Source organism: Xyrauchen texanus, chromosome 5 (genome assembly GCF_025860055.1).
Source record: "Xyrauchen texanus isolate HMW12.3.18 chromosome 5, RBS_HiC_50CHRs, whole genome shotgun sequence".
Lineage (NCBI taxonomy): Eukaryota > Metazoa > Chordata > Actinopteri > Cypriniformes > Catostomidae > Xyrauchen > Xyrauchen texanus.
Genome location: NC_068280.1, coordinates 44235138 through 44254799, shown reverse-complemented (window position 1 = coordinate 44254799; position 19662 = coordinate 44235138). Strand labels below are relative to the sequence as shown.

The window sequence follows — 19662 nt, the reverse complement described above, 5'->3', positions numbered from 1 at the left end:
TTACGTATTCATGGAAAAGGTGGAAACAGAAAATAAAGTAATTTGTGGGAGATATTGAATATTTCCTTTTATAACGGCCATAAATTATAAAATGTATGGACAGCAAACACGAGGAGACTGAAATTGGGAGAGAAATCAACAGGTTAAATCAGGGCAGGTGAAACTAATAAACTAATAACGAGAAAACAAGGAGGTATTGATTTGCTTCAGAAGACATTCATTGATCGACTGGAGTCATGTGGATAACTTTTATGCTGCCTAAATATGTCTTTTGGACCGTCAAACAGCCAGCAGCGTCATGGCACCCATTTGCTTTAATTGTATGGACAAACAGAGCTGAAATGTGCTTATAAATATCTTAATTTTGATTCTGTTGAAGAAGAAAAGACATGCACATCTAGGATGGCTTAAATGTGAGTAAATCATAAGAGAATGATCATTTTCGGGTGAATTAATTCTTTAACCTTAGGGAGTGTTTTCTTTTTGCCTTGTTGCGTTTGGCTCACTCACTTGGGGTTTAAGGCAATTCCTAGTGCTGTTTTGAAATGATATGTATTGTGTGAAAGCTCTATACAAATTGAACAGAATTGTACTGATCACTTTATCATTTACTTTATTTGCATTATTGTATTTAATTCATATTTTCATTGTTACGTTTTACATACACATGCAATATATACAATATACATATTCAAACAGAGATATGTAAGTCAAATAAATCTACACATAAATTATTGATTTATTGATTGTGCCACTAAGTACTCTCTGAGATTATTTAAAAGTCTTAAAATTGATAACTGAACCAGCTACATTCTGATCACAGGAATAAAATGAAAGATGAATTATGATTTAGAAAGTTAATGCAGAACAGTTTTGTTTTTAGCTAAAGGTTATTTTCACTTTCAGTTTCAATATATTTTTTATTTTCTAAACCCACCCTGCCATAATAGTACATCAACAATATAAATTAGCAAAGAATGGACAAAATCCTGCACATCTTCAATCACAGAATTGTAGCAATGTTAAAACAAGGTCTTTGCAATAGTTGTCATATTTGTTCATATATTTTTTTCCTTCCTGTTATTACTCTAACTACTGTACTTTACAACAGCATAGTGTTTTTCACACTGTTATTCAAAAGCATTTTGAAACATAAAACAGTACATGTACACAATATATATATATTGTAAATGAAAATATAATTTTATTAGCCTTGAAACATGCATATATTACATCATTACATCCAAGTTTTTATTTTTAGCTTTATTTTTTTATTCAATTACTTTTTAGAGATCAGGAGTCCTACATGCATTCGTAAAGTGTGTGATGATTTTGCTCTCAGTTTCTAAGAAACACCTTATTTATCTTTTACTGTAACTAAGTGACTGTATAGCAGTTACTTTCGGTTTTGATTGCACTTGCTCTTCTGTTGTCCTTCTCCTTTCCTATATAGTATCAGACTAAAGGCAGGGAAACACTGTGCAGGTGGCCAGTATCTCAGAAATCAGCATGTTACACATTTATCTGGCCATTTATTTATCAACTACCATGTACTCCACATAGTCATTGGCAAAGTTAACAACATGTTGCAATGCCTTTAAAATCAGAATATCCATACTGGTGTTGGTGGCGTCCTCCTCATGATAGTTCTTTACAGGGTAGATGCAATTCACAGGAATGCCAAGTTTGACAGAGCACAGCTCCATCTGTGAAGGCAAAAAAACCCTGTTCTTACAGTATAATAAAAACCTATTTGTTAAATCTGTCATTCCAAATAATGCACATCTGCTAAAGTGAACGAAAGGAACCCAACATGAAACACAACATGAGAGAGAGATAGTTTACGGACATGTCCGTCATGTGTGTTTGTTTCAGTTTATTATTAAAATATTACTTATATTGACAAGCCGGTTCTCACCTCCTCCTTTCCATTGACTGCTTTGCACTGAAACAAACACACTTGACGGACATGTCCGTAAACTATCTCTCTCTCTCTGGCACAATCCTCCGCAGTCGGCCTTTATCCCTCTCGGAGGCTTGATCTGCCTGATAAGGGACCGGGTGTGTATGATCACGACCCGGCCCCACCCTCTGCCCTGCCACAATCATCTAATATTATTTATAGTCAAAACCTTAGCCATATGGAGACCAGGGCTAGTAGTCCCAAGAGGAAGTTGTCACAAAAGCTATGTCTCTGCAACAATAAGATCTTTACTCCAATTGCACTGTTTTCACCTAGCAAAGGTTGTGTTTTGTAGTAGTCCCAAGAGGAAGTTGTCACAAAAGCTATGTCTCTGTAACAATAAGATCTTTACTCCAATTGCACTGTTTTCACCTAGCAAAGGTTGTGTTTTGTAGTAGTCCCAAGAGGAAGTTGTCACAAAAGCTATGTCTCTCTAACAATAAGATCTTTACTCCAATTGCACTGTTTTCACCTAGCAAAGGTTGTGTTTTGTGTGATGGTTTCAAACACCTAGTTCAAAACCCTCTTAAATTAGAAGACATTTAATTTTACTATCATCATATTTCTGATACAGCTCTTGGGTAAACAAGCGAACATAATCAAACCACACTGGCAAACATTCAAGCAAGATTCAAATATACTATGAAGGAAGATGAAAGTTATGTTGGGGCATGTTGTCACAGTTTTATCTCAGAAGGTTGTTACTTGTGCTTAATTAATGGCAGGTTCATTGTGACAACTTACACTACATAGACTGACAACATCTCCCTTTCAAAAATAAACCTACCCTGAGAAATATTCACTGAAGTAAAAAGTTTGACAACCAGCTGCGGTCTCCCGTATATTTAATTAATAGACACACCTTCTCTTTAATTGTCTTGCTTTTGTAGATATTCTGAAGATCTTCTTTAACCAGTGGACATGCTGCATCCACCTTGGTCATGATTATGACTTGAGGAATGCCTGTAGTACAATAAATGATAAGCAATATTCTCACTGATGAACTAACTTATACATCATGTACTCATATATTTTCATAACATAAGAAAGTTTACACGGTCAAAAAGGAGATTATGGGAAAAAAATATTCTCACTGTTGAACTCATGTATCCTACTCATACAGTATATGCAGTATTTAGTCAAAGCCATTGTCATATCCATGTATATCTTAACTGAAGTGAAACAAACTACCCAATTTTTGTGCATCCTCCCGAATTTCTCTCATTTTTCTTATGGTATTCTCTCCTATTAGAGATATTTTGTCAGTGGGGAAAATACCCACCAGACAATGAACCTTGTCACTCAGACTGGGGTCCTTGTTGTACAGGGTGTCATCTTTAGTGATGTGTGTATTAGGGTTAAACTGGGACAGAAGCACAAAACATATTACATCTTGAAATAAGAGCACTGAAGCAAAATTTTGAAATATATGAATATTGTCTGTATTCTAAACTTTTGCACATAAAATAAATTCTGCTGGTTAGATTTAAACATATTTCAAACAAAGTTATGGTGGCTCTGCATTATTTTAGTTATATATATATAATACAAAAATTTCAGTCTAGTAATTTTTTTTTTACAGTAGTGAATAACTGAAAAAACAAACAAACAAAAAAAAAAACTAAATTGCACCCAAACACTGTATAAAATAGTTTTAATTCTTTACTTCCAAATTACAGATTTTTGATGCAAAGCTTCAATTAAAAATCAAGTCTGTGTCTGAAATGTTTTCCTTTAATTTGAAAGATATTTTTATATTATTGTAATATTAATGTATGACTTTTTAACTGGGATCATGTTTCATTTGAATCAGATTTATTTCAGTTAATTGATGAACTTACGACGTAACCATTCTTGACGCGACCATTTAAAGTTTTAATGACATCAGTTGTCTTTATTCCAAGTCCACAATCCTCTTCAAAACCCCTGAGGTCAGCAAACATAAAAGGAAAGAAAGAGCCAGTCCTTTCCTTCTTCAGTTTGTACTCTTTGTACTGCAAAAGAAAACCCACACAAACACTAATGAATAAGAAAATATCTGTTTAAAAACTGTTTTGAACTTTAAAGAGGTCTTGCTAAAAAACAAACAAATATAAAGTAATAAAATAAAAATAAATAAATTCAGCTGAACTGTTTAAAATGGTTTACCAAATCTACATTACTAATACATCTGATCCTGTAGTGTGGATTGTTGTGATGAAACCATCCTTATTTGGTTTTATTTATATTTTTAAATGTTTCATGCTTTGTATCATGTCTGACATAACCCCTTATGCATGTAAAAATCACTCCAATGCATAGAATCTCATGGCTAATTGCTTTATTGGGAATGGTTACGTATTTTAATAAATAAATGTAGAAGAGCATTTATTTTTACCGCCAGAGTAAAACTTGTTCCAACTGCTGAGTCTGCAAGGGCTCTGGTAGTAGTGCGCCCACGCAGAGAACTATCCACAGAATTGATGAAACTTGATTTCCCAGCACCGACTGGTCCATGCAAAAGAATTCTGAGACTGCTGACTTCTGGGTTTCCAGTCTCGAAATCATGTAGTTTTCTCAACAGGGTTTGCTTCTCACCATCACTAAGAGTTAGATAAGTAAAAACTGATCAAATTGTCCATAGGACCACCAAGAGCATGGTTTTTAAAGAATATGCAACATTTTGCAATCTCATCTGAACCGTAAATTAATTTTATACACAGAAAGGTACAAATGGAAAGTCAAGATTTAAACATTACAATGTATAGAGGTAGACTATACTTACGCCCACTCGTCTGTACACTCCTGTATACTCTGTTCTATTTAAAGGTGAGTCTCACCTTGTTATGAAACAATAAACTCATAAAAAGTATTAATAATTAATTAAGTTAATAGTTATGCACATGTTGTTTTAAACAGTAATTTTCACTGGCATAAAGGCCAAAGTCTATTTCCGGCATGCGCTCTGCGGATCCCTCCGCGCACAATATTTGTGACGCAAATTGCGACATCAGCACAGCCCGGTGTTTTTACCGCACGCCGCCTACATATTCTTGACTCGCGCACGCGGTCTATGCACATCGTCTGCTCATGTGCTGGCCGTTGAACGTACTTCAAGAGTGTGCTTGTCAAACGGAAGGCTAGTAAGCTGTGTCCTTCCTAGAACAGTCCGTCAGAGGCTGTAGGCTAGAATCCTCCTCAGCATTCAGCGCAAGAATGAGACGGTCTAGTGTGAACCATAAGCTTAGAACCATGTGATATTTTACTTTGTGTAGAAAACCCATTTACTTAAGAAAAAGAAAAAAATATGTCCTGAATCCATAAATAATTTTAGAAAAATGTTTTATTCACAAATCTAGTCACTCAAAAAGCCTTTATATACAGCAGGGGTCAGGAACCTATGGCTCGCAAGCCACAAGTGGCTCTTTGTTAAAAATCAAGTGGCTCTCCGGGTGTGTCACCTTTCACCGACACATGATCGTTTAAAACTTTCTAGATATAATTTTCCTACAGAAAGTGTGGGTGTGATTGCAAAGCTTGAAGTCGTAGATACTGTATTGATTTCCTTTCTCCCGAATTTGTCGAGAGTCTACTCCTAGTGAACAAAATTTTAAATGAACATCTGCCAAATGCGGATTTTTCATGCACAGTGGCAGGTAATTTTGCTGATTGGGCCTCATTTCCCAATACTGATCTTAACTGTTAAGAGCATTTTCTACAAGCGATTTTATGAATGTTATTTATTTTTTATGTGCGCCCAGGGTGTGAAATAGCACCCACCACATGCGACGAGGCTCAATCTATTTGGCGAGCTACTTGCAGTCCAAATGCAGGTATTTCATGCATAAGTAATTTTGCTCATCTACCCGCAACAGTTGGGTGACCTGTAAGACGTCTCGGAGTGACACATGACAAAAATGCTGTTAGTCACAATAACACGTGCTTGAAAAACACATTTTATTATATTTGTATTATATAAAAACAGACAACAGAAAAGCAGGCAGTGTCTGATTCACCGTTTGTTCTGAGGAGTGCAGCAGAACCCTGTATCATGGAACACAAAAGAGTTATCACTCCTATTTTTCTGTTTCAATCGTCTGAAATCTTTTTGTGAGAATAATGTAGTCTATGAGAATGCTGCAAATGATCTCCGATCATCTCAGAAGGTGCTGTGACTCTCGCTTTATTTCGACGGAGCAGTTCGCTCTTAAGCATTGTGAACACAACTCTGTTATATATAATACATATATATATATATATATATATATATATATATATATATATATATATTGTATTAAAAAGAAACAAAGATGGTAATTAAATTACCATCTAAGTAATTAAATCATAAAATAATACATGACACCTTGAACCTAAAATTTTGTTTTATTTTCTTTTCTTTAGGCAGCATCAACTGTATTACCAAAACGCAACACAAACACATTTTATAAGAACACACATTTGGCAGCATTTTTTTGGGAACACACGGAATTTATTAGGCTTATTTATTATAACTATTTTTATTATTATCTTTACATTTATAACTGTCTTTAGTTCTTAATTTGTAGGCTATTAGTAATTTTTCACCTGTTGTCGCTGACAGATACTTGCGTGATGGCAAATGGGGCCGTTGGAGATGGTAAATGTCTGGATTCCGGGAGGTGGTAATATATAACATTTTGATCACTTCAATTCACTATTTAATTGCTTTTTCAAGTTTTTCGTGTTTTTATTTTCGTGAACAGGAACTAAACTTGAAAATAAAAGACATGAAAACAAGAACAAAACACATAAATGTGACAATTAGAGTTAGTAAATTATTAGTTTATGCTATGGCTCTTTCGAAAAAATGTATCAACCAAAAATAAAAAAAATTGTCTCCTCAGTGAAAAAAGGTTCCCGACCCGTGAAATACAGTAATACATTTTGCAACACTGATCGTAGAATTTTTGAAACCCTTTTGTATGAAAAAACAGAACCAGAGGTGGGTAGTAACGCATTACATTTACTTGAGTAACATTTTGGGGAAAATTTTACTTTTAGAGTAGGTTTAAAAGTGGGTACTTTTTACTCTCACTCAAGTAAATTTCAAATGATTTAAAATTTTTACTTCTTTAAAATGTGTGGCGTTACTGTCGTTACATTACTGGGTTTAATTTGAATTAATGTGTTATTTATTGAGAGATTATTGAATGGGACTTTTACAAGAGCGGAAGTTCACAGCTCTGAGCCGGTGTCACAGACTGTTACTCAAGTCATCAATGCAGCAGCATCAAACTTTTCAAAGTGAAACACTTTCTTCGCTCTACACAGTGAAAAAAGTATAGTTTCGTCATGCAATGCCTTCTTTTAACACCAAGACAAGCTGATATTTCAAGATTAAAGTCACAGCTCTAACTTAAGGCAGCACGCTGAGGTAAGTTTTGCTCTAATTCTAACGTGGGCTTTTTTGTGTAATGTGATGGTCATTTTCAGGGTGATTCTGTCACTCACTCAACATAATTTTGAATGAAGTGACACAAGGGGTATCTTCCTTGGGAGCCTTGCATACCTCTGAAAAGGCCAATGAGAAATTGGCAGACAGAATTTGCATGTCCTGCCCCCGGACATAGGGGTATAAAGGGAAGCAGGCGTGCGTCTATCAGTCAGATTTTTTCTTCGGAGCCGAGCGGTTGTTCATCAGCAAGCTGAGTCTCACTACTGTTCCACTCACCTCTGTGGCAGAACACTGCTGTTGGATCTAAGGCACATTTCCAGCGGCGTTCTCTCTCTCTGCACGCTGTACAGTCCACGCCCCTGGGCGCTTCTGTCTGAAAGAGTGTTTTCCTCCTAAAAGAGTTTTATTTCCAGGACTTCCTCTAGGACCCGGAAGGCTCCTAAGCACTCCTGAGATGGAAGACCCAGGGAGTCAGACGTTTGCTCCGGAGCTGGTACTAAGACCACTCCGTCCCCCGGAGGAGGGACAGGAGGAAAATCCATGTTTTCCTTATTTTCTGTTGGGGCTGCGGTACCCACATTGTTAATAAAAGAGCGATTTCCCCACTTCCTGGGTCACCAAGGCAGCATGTTCCATTCTCATGGCGACCCGGCTCCAAAATCCTACTGTCCCAGTTCCCCGGATGCAGTCACCTCGCCTCCGGACCTGCGACTGCCGAGCCCCGGCAGGCCAGTGCTGACGAGTTCCGAAGATGCCTTTCCAGGACCTCTTCCTCAGTCTCTAACCCGCCCCTACCGGGTGCGCGGAGCAAGGCAAGTGCTTTGAGTCTTTTCTCAGCACCCAAGCCTCAGGACGTGCTTTTGCCTCCCGTTGCGCTATTACCTGCTCCCCCCGCCCCGAAGCCCCACCCTGGACGTCATCCCTCTAGTGTCCAGTGTCTAGAGTCTGGACGCATGGCTTTTGCTGTCCAACCTGTCACGTTGGTTGACCAGGACCATCCGACTTGGCTACGTGATTTAATTTGCCAGACTCCCGCCTTGTTTCAGCGGTATTCGCTCCACCTCCATATGAGGCAAAAAAGCCAGCGCTTTTCACGACTCTGCTTCTCAAAGATGTGATAGAGCCTGTCCCTCCAGCCGAGATGAAGAACGGTATCTACAGCCCTTACTTCATCGTACCCAAGAAAGGTGGTGGGTTGTGACCAATACTGGAGTTGCGAGTTCTCAACCAGGCTTTGCACAAACTCCCGTTCAAAATGCTCACGCAGAGACAGATTCTAACCTGCGTTGGACAGCTAGATTGGTTTGCAGCGGTAGAGACAGTGACAACACTCACTGCCCGATCAGGTACTCCCTGACAGAAGCCCCTCTTGGGACAGACGCGTTGGCACACAGTGAAACTTCTTGCACTGGTGCTGTGCAAGACCAGGGAGAACGAGGAACAAGTCACCTTAGTGGCTCCTTACTGGCCCACTCGGACTTGGTTCTCGGATCTCATGCTCCTCGCGACAGCACCTCCCTGGCAAATTCCCCTGAGGAAGGACCTTCTTTCTCAGGGACGGGGAACTCTCTGGCATCCATGCCCAGACCTCTGGAACCTCCACATCTGGCCCCTGGACGGGATGCGGAAGATCTAAGTGGCCTATCACCTGCTGTCATAGACACGATCAACCAAGCCAAGCTCCCTCTGCCATGCAGCTTTACGCCCTGAAGTGCCATTTGTTCAGGGATCGGTGTTCTTCCCAATCTGAAGACCCGCAGAGATGCGCAGTCGGGTCAGTGCTCTCATTTCTGCTGGAGGTTTCTTCCTTGAAGGTTTATGAAGCCGCTATATCGGCTCACCAAGGCGCAGTGGATGGTAAGTCCTTAGGGAAGCACGATCTGATCACCAGGTCCCTTAGAGGTGCCCAGAGGCTGAACCCTCTCAGGCCATGCCTGTTCCCCTCATGGGATCTGTCCGTGGTCCTCTCAGGCCTCCAAAGACCCCCCTTCGAACAGCTTGAATCAGTCAAGCTCAGAGCTCTCTCCTTGAAGATGGCCCTCCTGATCGCGCTTGCTTCCATCAAGAGGGTTGGGGACCTGCAAGAGTTCTCTGTCAGCGACACTTGCCTGGAATTTGGTCCGGCAGACGCCCATGTCGTCATAAGACCTTGACCGGGCTATGTGCCCAAGGTTCCTACGACCCCCTTCAGGGACCAAGTAGTGAACATGCAAGCGCTGCCCTGGGAGGAGGCAGACCCAGCCTTTTCATTGCTGTGTCTGGTGCATGCTTTGCGTACCTATTTGGACAGCACGCAGAGCTTTAGATGTTCTGAGCAGCTCTTTGTCTGCTTTGGTGGACAGCGGAAAGGGAACACTGTCTACAAACAGAGGCTAGCCCACTGGGTCGTCGGCGCCATCGCTTTGGCCTATGAGACCCAGGCCTTGTGGGGTCGAGCACACTCGACGAGAAGTGTGGCATCCTTGTGGGCACTCGCCAACAGCACCACCCTAGCAGACATCTGCAGAGCGGCAGGCTGGGTAACACCCAATACCTTTACGAGATTCTACAATCTCAGGGTGGAGTCGGTTTTGTCCCTTATTCTCTCAGGTCCGAGCACGCAGAACTCGGGAATACGGAATGACTGCCAGGGTGTTTCGCTTGCACATAGTGTCCTTCCCCTCCACTGAGGCGATCAGATGCACTCTTTCTCCCAGGTGAGTCCACAAAGCTCACGCTCCCTGGATGTCCTTCCTCCCTAGCCCTCTGGCTCGTGAATTCAGCAGAGAAATTCCCGACCAGACCCACTACGGGTACTAACTACTTTGTACTGGAATAGGTGCTCCACAGGTTTGGCCTTCACGGATTAATCCCCCTGTGTGTATTTTCTGCGATTAATCCCCTGCCGGTGGACCTGCGTCTCCCTTGGGCAGTCCCCTCTGCCCCCCAGTCACTGTGTTGAAGCAACTCCTCCCTTGCTAGGTAGGATCTACCACCGCGCCACTTCCATATTTGGCCTGAAAACCCATGTGACGTATTCACTACATTTAACCAGGATGTGGTCTCTGTGGGGTCTTTTCCCCCTGAAAGAATAAGAGTTGGAAAAGAACACCTTCCCCGATGCATGTTATAGCGTTAAATGGCCCCATTGGTATATGTCACCATTGCCTTGTTGTCTGTCCGATAAACAGTCCCATGCGAAAAACATAGAGAGAGAAAAGACGCGGCTGGCGCGGCCTGCTCCCGTGCTTGGCACGTCGCTTGTTCCCCCAATTCGGGATGCCAGGAAGCTAAAAAGTTTAAAATTTTTATAGGCCGTTGGAGAAGGGTACGTGCAGACTGACGCACCTGTGTCAGCAGTGCACGTACACGATTCAGTGCATGGCGTGATTGAATAGGGACCCCTAGTGTCGCTTCATTTGACACAACGTCGAGTGAGCGACAGACAGGGAACATCTAAGTTACTATTGTACTGATGGAGGGAATGCCCAACTCGGTGGTACAAGCTTCCCAGTTACACTTGAATGCAGGATAATTCCAAGTTTATAGAGTGCAACAGTCTGGTTCCAGGAGTAAAAATCCCATTCATTCATCCCATAGACAAATTGTTTTTCAACAATAACTTATAACATTTTAAAAACAAACCTACCATGAGCTATGAGGTTTCCAACAATGGTATATGCTATAATTCTATACCTATAATCAACAACCTAAAATCAATAGTTTTATAAAGAATATTCCCATAATTTTTTATTCAATGATATTATTCACAATGCTTCATGGGATTGTAGTTTTTGCCCTCAGGAAAAACCATAAGTACAGTAAACAGCCTTGTACCTTTTTCTTTATGTCTGATTTTCAAATTGCTTCAAAACCAAGTTTGTGATGTTGTGATTCACCTCATGGTTCATTGCTCACAACTGTTTTATGAATGAATGGGGAAAATACTTCCGGAACCCTGACGGCTGAAAAAGTGGACAGGCACTGTTGTGCTCTATTATTTACTCTCTTCTAATGCTGTGTTCCATTCAAATTGGAAGTGGGATATTCTTACATGATAGCTCCGAGCTCCAACCAAAAATGCCTTCCATTGCCAGATGCTGGGAAGATGACATTTAAGGAAACAAAACGGCAATGCACCCATTAGCAGGTGTTTGACTGTCACAGAAATGTCTGTTCGCAACCCAGTTCATAAACAATTTTCAAAACTAGCATTTGTGCTACAGGTGTACGACTATCAAAAGACAGCAAAATCCCAGCAAAAAACAGAACGTTGTCTCAATGTTGCCAAACCTGCTACCGACATTGCGATTATGTGGCCAAAAGGTTGGCAATTTTACATTGTGTGATAACACCCCAATAATAAAAAAAGCAAGTTTACTCTACACAGACTCCCGTTCAAGATGCTGATGCAAAAACGCATTCTAACGAGCATCCGACATCAAGATTGGTTCGCGGCGGTAGACCTGAAGGACGTGTACGTCTACGTCTCATTTCCACCTCGAGGCAAACCCTTCCTGCCGCTTGCGCTCGAGGGTCGTGCATACCAGTATAAGGTCCTCCCTTTCGGCCTGTTCCTACCCCCTCATGTCATCACGAAGGACGCAGAGGCAGCTTTTGCCCCATTAAGGGAATCGGGCTTCCGATCTCGATGACTGGCTAATCCTAGCTCACTCTCGGGATGTTTTGTGTGTGCATAGGGACCTGGTGCTCACGTACCTAGGGCTTTGGGTCAATGAGGAAAAGAGCAAGCCCCTCCTGGTTCGGAGCATCTCTTTTCCCGGCTTGGAGTTGGACTCAGTCTCGATGACGGCGTGCCTCATGAACAGGCGTGAACAGTCGGTGCTGACCTGTTTGAAGGCATTCAGACAGAAAACAGTGGTTCCACTGAAACCGTTTCAGAGGCTCCTGGGGCATATGGCGTCCTCAGCGATGGCCACACCGCTCGGGTTGATGTATATGAGACCACTTCAGCACTGGCTCTAGACTCGAGTCCAGAGATGGGCATGTCACCACGGGACACATCGCGTGGCCATCACGCCAGTCTGTTGCCACCTCGTCAGCCCTTGGACCAACCTCACATTTCTACAGGAAGGTGTCCCCCTGTGGGTTGTGAGTAGGTCTCCAGGTGCGTCGTGCCTCCAAAATGGTCTGGGGCACTGTATGCAACGGGTACGCAGCCACCGGCTCCTGGACGGGTCCGCGGCTACATTGGCACGTCAACTACCTCGAGTTGTTGACAATACTGCTCACCCTGTGGAGGTTCCGGCCGTTGATCCAGGGCAAGCACATGTTGGTTCAGACAGACAACATGGCAAGGTGACATATATCAACCATCAAGATGGCTTACGCTCCCCGTTGTATGTGACAACTCCCAGCCGCCTCATCCTCTGGAGTCATCAGCACCTCAAGTTGCAGTGAGCCACTCACATTCAGGGAGACCTCAACACCACAGCAGACGTCCTGCCACGACTGGTTACCCAAAGGGGAGAGTGGAGACTCCACCCTCAGGTGGTCCAGCTTATTTGGAGTCGATTCGGGCAGGCGCAGGTAGACCTGTTCGCTCTCCCAGAATCCTCCCACTGCCCGTTTTGGTACGCCCTGACCGAGGCACCCCTCGGTATAGAAGCGCTGGCACACAGCGGGCCCTCTGCACTACGCAAGCAATATGCGTTTTCCCCAGTGAGCCTACTTGCGCAGAAACTGTGAAGGTCAGGGAGGACGAGGAGCAGGCCATCCTAGTAGCACCCTATTGGCCCACCCAGACTTGGTTAACAGACCTCACGCTCCTCGTGTCAGCCCCCGGCAAATTCCCCTGAGGAAGGACCTTCTTCCTCAGGGACGGGGCACCATCTGGACCTCTGGCCCCTGGACAGGACATGGTAGACACAATCACTCAGGCTAGGACCCCCTCTACAAGGCGCATTTATGCCTTGAAGAGGCATCTGTTTGCTAAATGATGTTCTTCCAAATGTGTAGACCCACTGAGATGGCTGCCCCCCCCGAAGGTGTATGTTGCCGCTATAGCAGCACACCACAGTGGATGGTAAGTCCTTAGGGAAGCACGACTGGGGTCTACGGGAAGCCTCCTTTGAGCCCTTGGAGTCAGCTGAGATTAAGGCACTCTCTTTAAAGACTGCCCTCCTGACTGCGCTCACTTCCATCAAGAGGGTAGGTGACCTGCAAGCGTTCTCTGTCAGCGAAACGTGCCTGGAATTTGGTCCAGGCTACTCTCACGTGATCCTAAGACCCCGACCGGGCTATGTGCCCAAGGTTCCCACGACCCCATTCAGGGATCAGGAGGTGAACCTGCAAGCACTGCCCCAGGATGAGGCAGACCCAGCCTGGACGTTGCCGTGTCCGGTGCGCGCTTAAAGCATCTATTTGGATCGCATGCAGAGCTTTAGAGTCTCTGAGCAGCTCTTTGTCTGTTTTGTTGGACAGCGGAAAGGAAGCGCTGTCTCCAAGCAGAGGATCGCCCAATGAATCATTGACACCATAGCTATGGCATACCACGCCCAGCATGTGCCGCCTCCCGCAGGGCTACGAGCCCATTCTACCTGGAGTGTGGCGGCCTCCTGGGCCCTGACCAGTGGTGCCTCATTTGCAGAGCAGCGGGCTGGGCAACACCCAACACTTTTGCGAGGTTCTATAATCTCTGGGTTCAGCTGGTTTCGTCCCGTGTCTTAGCAGGAACGAACAGGTAAGTCCGGGATAGTTGGCCAGGTTTATCACTTGGGCATAGTGCCTTTCACCTCCACTGAGCTGAAGATGTGCGCTGTTGACTCCCAGTAGTGTTCAAGAGATGTTTTCCCTGGATGACTTCCTCCTAGCCCTGTGGCAGACGGGTTTGCGGAGAAGCTCACTGCCAGCTCAGTACATGTGCTAACTAAGCCCTGTACTGGGGTAGGTGCTCTGCATGTGCTGGTTCCCCATAGGTAACCCCATGCAACGTATATCTTCCACTAGATAATTTCCCTGTTGGTAAACTGACTGGTCCCAGCACCTTTATACCCATATGTGCGGGGGAGTGGCATGCAAATACCACTCGCCAATTCCCATTAAGGTGTCTCAGGCTCCCAAGAGTGACCCCTAGTGTCACTTCATCGACACAACGTCTTGTTCCCTCCATCAGGGAACGGAGGTTATGAAAGTTACCATGACGTTTCCTCATTTGGTGCTGTACCATTCTCCCCTTTTAATATATTAATACAAATATATATGTGGGTCAATGACAAATAAGATTTTCAAGATGAAAAAAAAAATATTTTAAGCAAAACAGTTTTAAAATGCATTTTTATGTCCAAAAAAATGTATGGTGTTGATTCATATTAGTTTTACAGCATTTTAGGCAGCATTAATTCATTATTAAACAAGATTTCTGATTTTACCACCCAGAAAATGTCAGGTGGTGCGACCATATATTAATTTAAAACAATATACATTTAATGTACTTAGCACTACTGAGACTTGTAAATATGAATCATTGTAGTGTCTAAAATGCATATCACATGGTAAATTCAATTTCTATTTCTTTATTTATTGCCCTTTTATTCCAAATCATATAAACGGCTGCTTTTCTGTGTGTTCAAACACCCATTTTTCCATAAGGACTTTTTATGTTTTGTTTTTAACTGTAAAAATGATTTGTATACATTATATAAAGGTTTACAGTTATATTTCTTACTTAATTTTGCAATTGCAGTGGGAATTGATACATTTAAATGTAAATTTGCTGGTTGCACCACCTGACCATGACCGGTCGCACCACCTGACATTGTGATCAATAATGATTGATATTCACAAAATAAAAAGAAAGATATGTCAATGAATTTTAGTCAGGTTTCAATTGGCTTTTTTATTTTAATCCTCTGACCAATTTATACTGTATCTCAATCATATAATTAAATTTCATTAACAAGAAAGTGCAAAACAATACTGCATGTTATGATAACATTTGATCATCGCTTCTATAAATCTAGAAATTTAAAACATCTCCGGGAACACATTTAAAAAACGAGAACATCTTTTATAAAATGTCAATACAAAAAACAAAACTTGGTAATACATATACACTAAAAAATGTTGGGTTGAAAATAACCTAATTTGGGTTGTTTTGCAACCCATGGCTGGGTCAAATATGGACAAACCCAACGTGGGTTATTTTAACCTAACATGTTGGGTTGTACAACCAACCCAACTCTATGGGTTGATTGTCTAACACATCTTATGGGTAGTGATCATTTTTTGGTGGGTTACAACAACCCAGTTGTAGGTAATGTCTCCCCATCCAGCTTGAAGCACTGCGCTGATCAGCTGTCTCCAGTGTTCACAGACATTTTCAACACCTCACTGGAGACATGTCACGTGCCGGCCTGCTTCAAGTCTTCAACTATCATCCCTGTTCCCAAGAAGTCAAGGACCACAGGACATAACGACTTCAGACCCGTCGCCCTGACCTCTGTGGTGATGAAGTCCTTTGAGCGCCTTGTGCTTTCTCACCTCAAAGTCATCACCGACCCCCTCCTGGACCCCCTGCAGTTTGCATACAGAGCCAACAGGTCTGTAGACGATGCAGTCAACTTGGCCCTCAACTACATCCTCCAGCACCTGGACTCCGCAGGAACCTACGCCAGGATTCTGTTTGTTGATGTCAGCTCTGCCTTTAACACCATCATCCCGGCTCTGCTCCAGGAGAAGCTCTCCCAGCTAAGTGTGCCTGACTCCACCTGCAGGTGGATCACTGACTTCCTGTCTGACAGAAAGCAGCATGTGAGGCTGGGGAAACATGTCTCCGACTCACAGTCCATTAGCACTGGATCCCCTCAGGGCTGCGTTCTTTCTCCTCTGCTCTTCTCCCTGTACACTAACAGTTGCACCTCCAGTCACCAGTCCGTCAAGCTTCTGAAGTTTGCGGATGACACCTCCCTCATCGGACTCATCTCTGATGGTGACGAGTCCGCTTACAGGTGGGAGGTTGACCACCTGGTGACCTGGTGCAACCAAAACAACCTAGAGCTCAACGGTCTAAAGACAGTGGAGATGGTTGTGGACTTCAGGAAGAACTCAGCCTCACCTGCACCTGCCCCCATCACCCTCTGCGACTCCACAATTGACACTGTGGAGTCTTTCTGCTTCCTGGGAAATATCATCTCCCAGGACCTCAAGTGGAAGCTGAACATCAGCGCCCTCATCAAGAAAGCACAACAGAGGATGTACATCCTGCGGCAGCTGAAGAAATTCAACCTGCCAAAGTCAATGATGGTGCACTTCTACACAGCCATCATCGAGTCCATCCTCACTTCCTCCATCACAATCTGGTACGTTGCTACTACTGCCAAGGACAAGGGCAGACTGCAGCGTGTCATCCGGTCTGCAAAGAAGGTGATTGGCTGCAATCTGCCGCCACTCCAGGACCCTGAAGCGTGCTGGAAAGATTGTGGCTGATCTCTCCCACCCTGGCCACAATCTCTTTGAATCACTCCCCTCTGGCAGAAGGCTGAGGTCCATCAGGACAAAAACCTCACGCCACAAGAACAGTTTCTTCCCATCCGCCACTTGCCTTATCAACAATGCCCGGTACCCACCCTGACACTCTCCACACTCCACCTCTGGCTCACATTTCACTGCACTACTCTGCTCTTTTTATTTTATACTTACTTTTAATTGATACTGCGTGGACATATTTATATTTATATTGCTTATATTTTTATTCTTGTTCATATATTTAGAGACTGTGTGAATGCACCTACAACACCACAACAAATTCCTTGTATGCGTAAAAAACGTCTTGGCAATAAAGCTTTTTCTTACTCTGATTCTGATGTGTTTCAAGCTGTTTATAAAGGGTTTGAAAGGACCATATCAGTATTTTCTGCAGTTTTTGTGAATTTATAACTCAGTTGTACATTGCATTTCTGCAGAGAGTATGTCATAGTTTTATATTTCACTACCTTCACTTATTGTAACTATATACAGACAAAAAATAGAAAGCATTCTTCATAGAGAAAGCATAAGTATATTTTCATTCTCAATGTTTTGCATCTACAAAAACAAATGAAAATAGATAAATTTAAAGATGCAATTGTTTTAGTATCAATGTTGATTATACGGTCCTATATTCTTGAAGAATAGGACTTGAAGATGGACAATGTGCTCTTTAAATTGTCACACATACCATAATAAAATAAAAAAATATATATATACATATGTAGATTGCACCTTTAAACAACTTAAAAGCTTTATATATTTATTAAAATGTATTTAATATATTCAAAAACATGAATTAACATGCCTTTTTTAGTTGGTTTAACTGTAACTCTGGTCGCGACATCTGACATATTGGTCGCACCACCTGACATTTCAAACTCAATTAGAATCTAACAGGCATTAACTTGGACGCCTATACAAATATTTGACCATGTGCTCAAGGTTATACATACATTTTTTAAATCAAATACACATTTTTATAATAACAACACATTTTCAAAGTTTTCCAGGGGTCATACCACCTGACATGATAAGTTGAATCAACCTCATCATTACTCAAAAATGTCAAATTATCTAATATTTATGGGTGGGTGACTAATCTTGTTACTGCATCAGAGGGGTCCTCTGGAGTCTTCTGTGTGATGTCAAATGCCGTCACATGGTTTTCTTAAAGGAACGTTGCATAAAATTGCATTTTTAAGTCGGTCGCCCTCCCTGACATTAGTAGAAGTCAATTTTTCGGACAAAAGTTTTTTAAGTAATAGAATAGTTTTGAAATAGGTCCGATACACTATTTCCCCTCATTTATAAGGAATTTAACATAAAATCATGCCAAAATATTTGATTAAGAATTTTATTGAGAAAATGAACATTTATATCTCAGTTTTGTTCTCTGCTTGTACGTTCGGACGGTCGCACCACCTGACATTTTTGGTCTTTCAAACACCAAAACTCAAAAAATCTATTGAATTTCAATAAAATGAAAAGGGTTTCTTATAAAGGAGATATTGTAGATCCATTTGATATATGACAAGTATTTATTCAAATTCTTTTTAGGAAAATAATGAATTTGGACACAAAAAATACATGTCATGTCATTGACCCATATAATAAAATAATAAAAAGCCCTTTTGTACTGGTACATGAAATCTAGAACTTACCTCCAGTCCACTGACCTCCATGGTTTATCAAATTGCCCTGTTCAACCAAAATGTATGTTAGCAAAAAATTTTGAAATGTTTCTAAATGTAAAAATGTGACATAATGATTTGCTTTTATTGAAGTACACTCTCACTTACCTTGGAGTAAAATATCTTTTTGTTGCCAAATCTGACTAAACATTTTCCAGTGTGAATTTGGTGTAATCAGGATAAAATATAAGGAACTGTAATCAAATGAAATATCAAACAAATATAAAATCAACAAATGCTAATAAAATGCAGACTTCTAGTGTAATGTTTATTAACCTGCCTGTATATTATAATGTCATATAAATTACTTAAAATGAATAAATTCCATTACATTTTTATTTATTTTTCAGCAGTTAGCAAAACAAATGTCATTTTTCAAATCTATTATGCCATACCATATTTAACACCGCAGCTACTGAAAAAGAAAAAAACTCTAAAGAAAAATAAATATTGAGCAATTCCTTATAGTATATAAAATATTAAGTTGTCATTCACAGTCAATGTACAAAATAATAATAATAATAATACATATTTATAAAAGGTTCATAAAGAATAAGTTTTTACATTTTTTTTATTAAAATTATAAAGGATTTCAATAAGATCAAATGCATCTTAAACTTAAAGTGCATCATTGATTTGATTTTACATACAGTATTTTAAAGAAGTAACAGTGGATTTTCTTACCTGTAAATCAGCTGCTGTTTTTAGTACTGCAACTGACAATACTTTCAGTTTGATCACACCTGTTCTGCTTTTCTCTTGCGGTAAATATTTGTTTATTTACACAGGTCCAACAGGTCTGACAGGTGGATTTTTCCATTAAGCTCAAGTTCAAAAGTGTTCACTCTAAATGAATGTATACAGTGCTGGAAATAAATTCATGAACTTTCTTCTCTGTGAAACGAGATGGGCAATGGATAAGAAAGATCTGTATGTGAACAGAAGTTTATTAAACCTGTATATAAAGTTAAAACCCAAAGATATGAGGTGGGTCAGTCAAGACCCAAGAAGATGTATACTGTCAAAGGGCCCCCAGGGGCCATTAAGGGACTCATCAAGGGTCTATCAAGGGCCTCAGTACACTGACCTGAGTAAAAGAAGCCCACCTCCATGTATCCACGATGGTC

At 41.5% G+C, this 19662-nt stretch overlaps 1 protein-coding gene across 1 annotated transcript; it reads right to left on the bottom strand.

The window, feature by feature from the left end:
* Positions 1–655: 655 nt before the first annotated feature.
* ifi44b (interferon induced protein 44b) lies at positions 656–19258 on the bottom strand. Its single transcript, XM_052127261.1, has 8 exons — positions 19220–19258; positions 18644–18729; positions 18506–18542; positions 4341–4545; positions 3805–3957; positions 3155–3326; positions 2826–2926; positions 656–1706 (listed from the first exon to the last, which is right to left on the bottom strand). Exons 2-8 carry the CDS (start codon positions 18684–18686, stop codon positions 1533–1535), a joined length of 885 nt encoding a protein of 294 aa, XP_051983221.1. The 5' UTR covers positions 18687–18729; positions 19220–19258; the 3' UTR covers positions 656–1532.
* Between the last annotated feature and the right edge of the window lie 404 nt (positions 19259–19662).

Bases quoted from the DNA above. Each gene is read 5' to 3' on its own strand.
- ifi44b (XM_052127261.1), bottom strand. From the start codon at position 18,686: ATGTTTAGTCAGATTTGGCAACAAAAAGATATTTTACTCCAAG. The intron at 18,543-18,643 runs GTAAGTGAGAGT...TTGGTTGAACAG, and splicing joins AAAAGATATTTTACTCCAAG to GGCAATTTGATAAACCATGG. The intron at 4,546-18,505 runs GTAAGTTCTAGA...TCTAACTCTTAG, and splicing joins TGGAGGTCAGTGGACTGGAG to TGATGGTGAGAAGCAAACCC.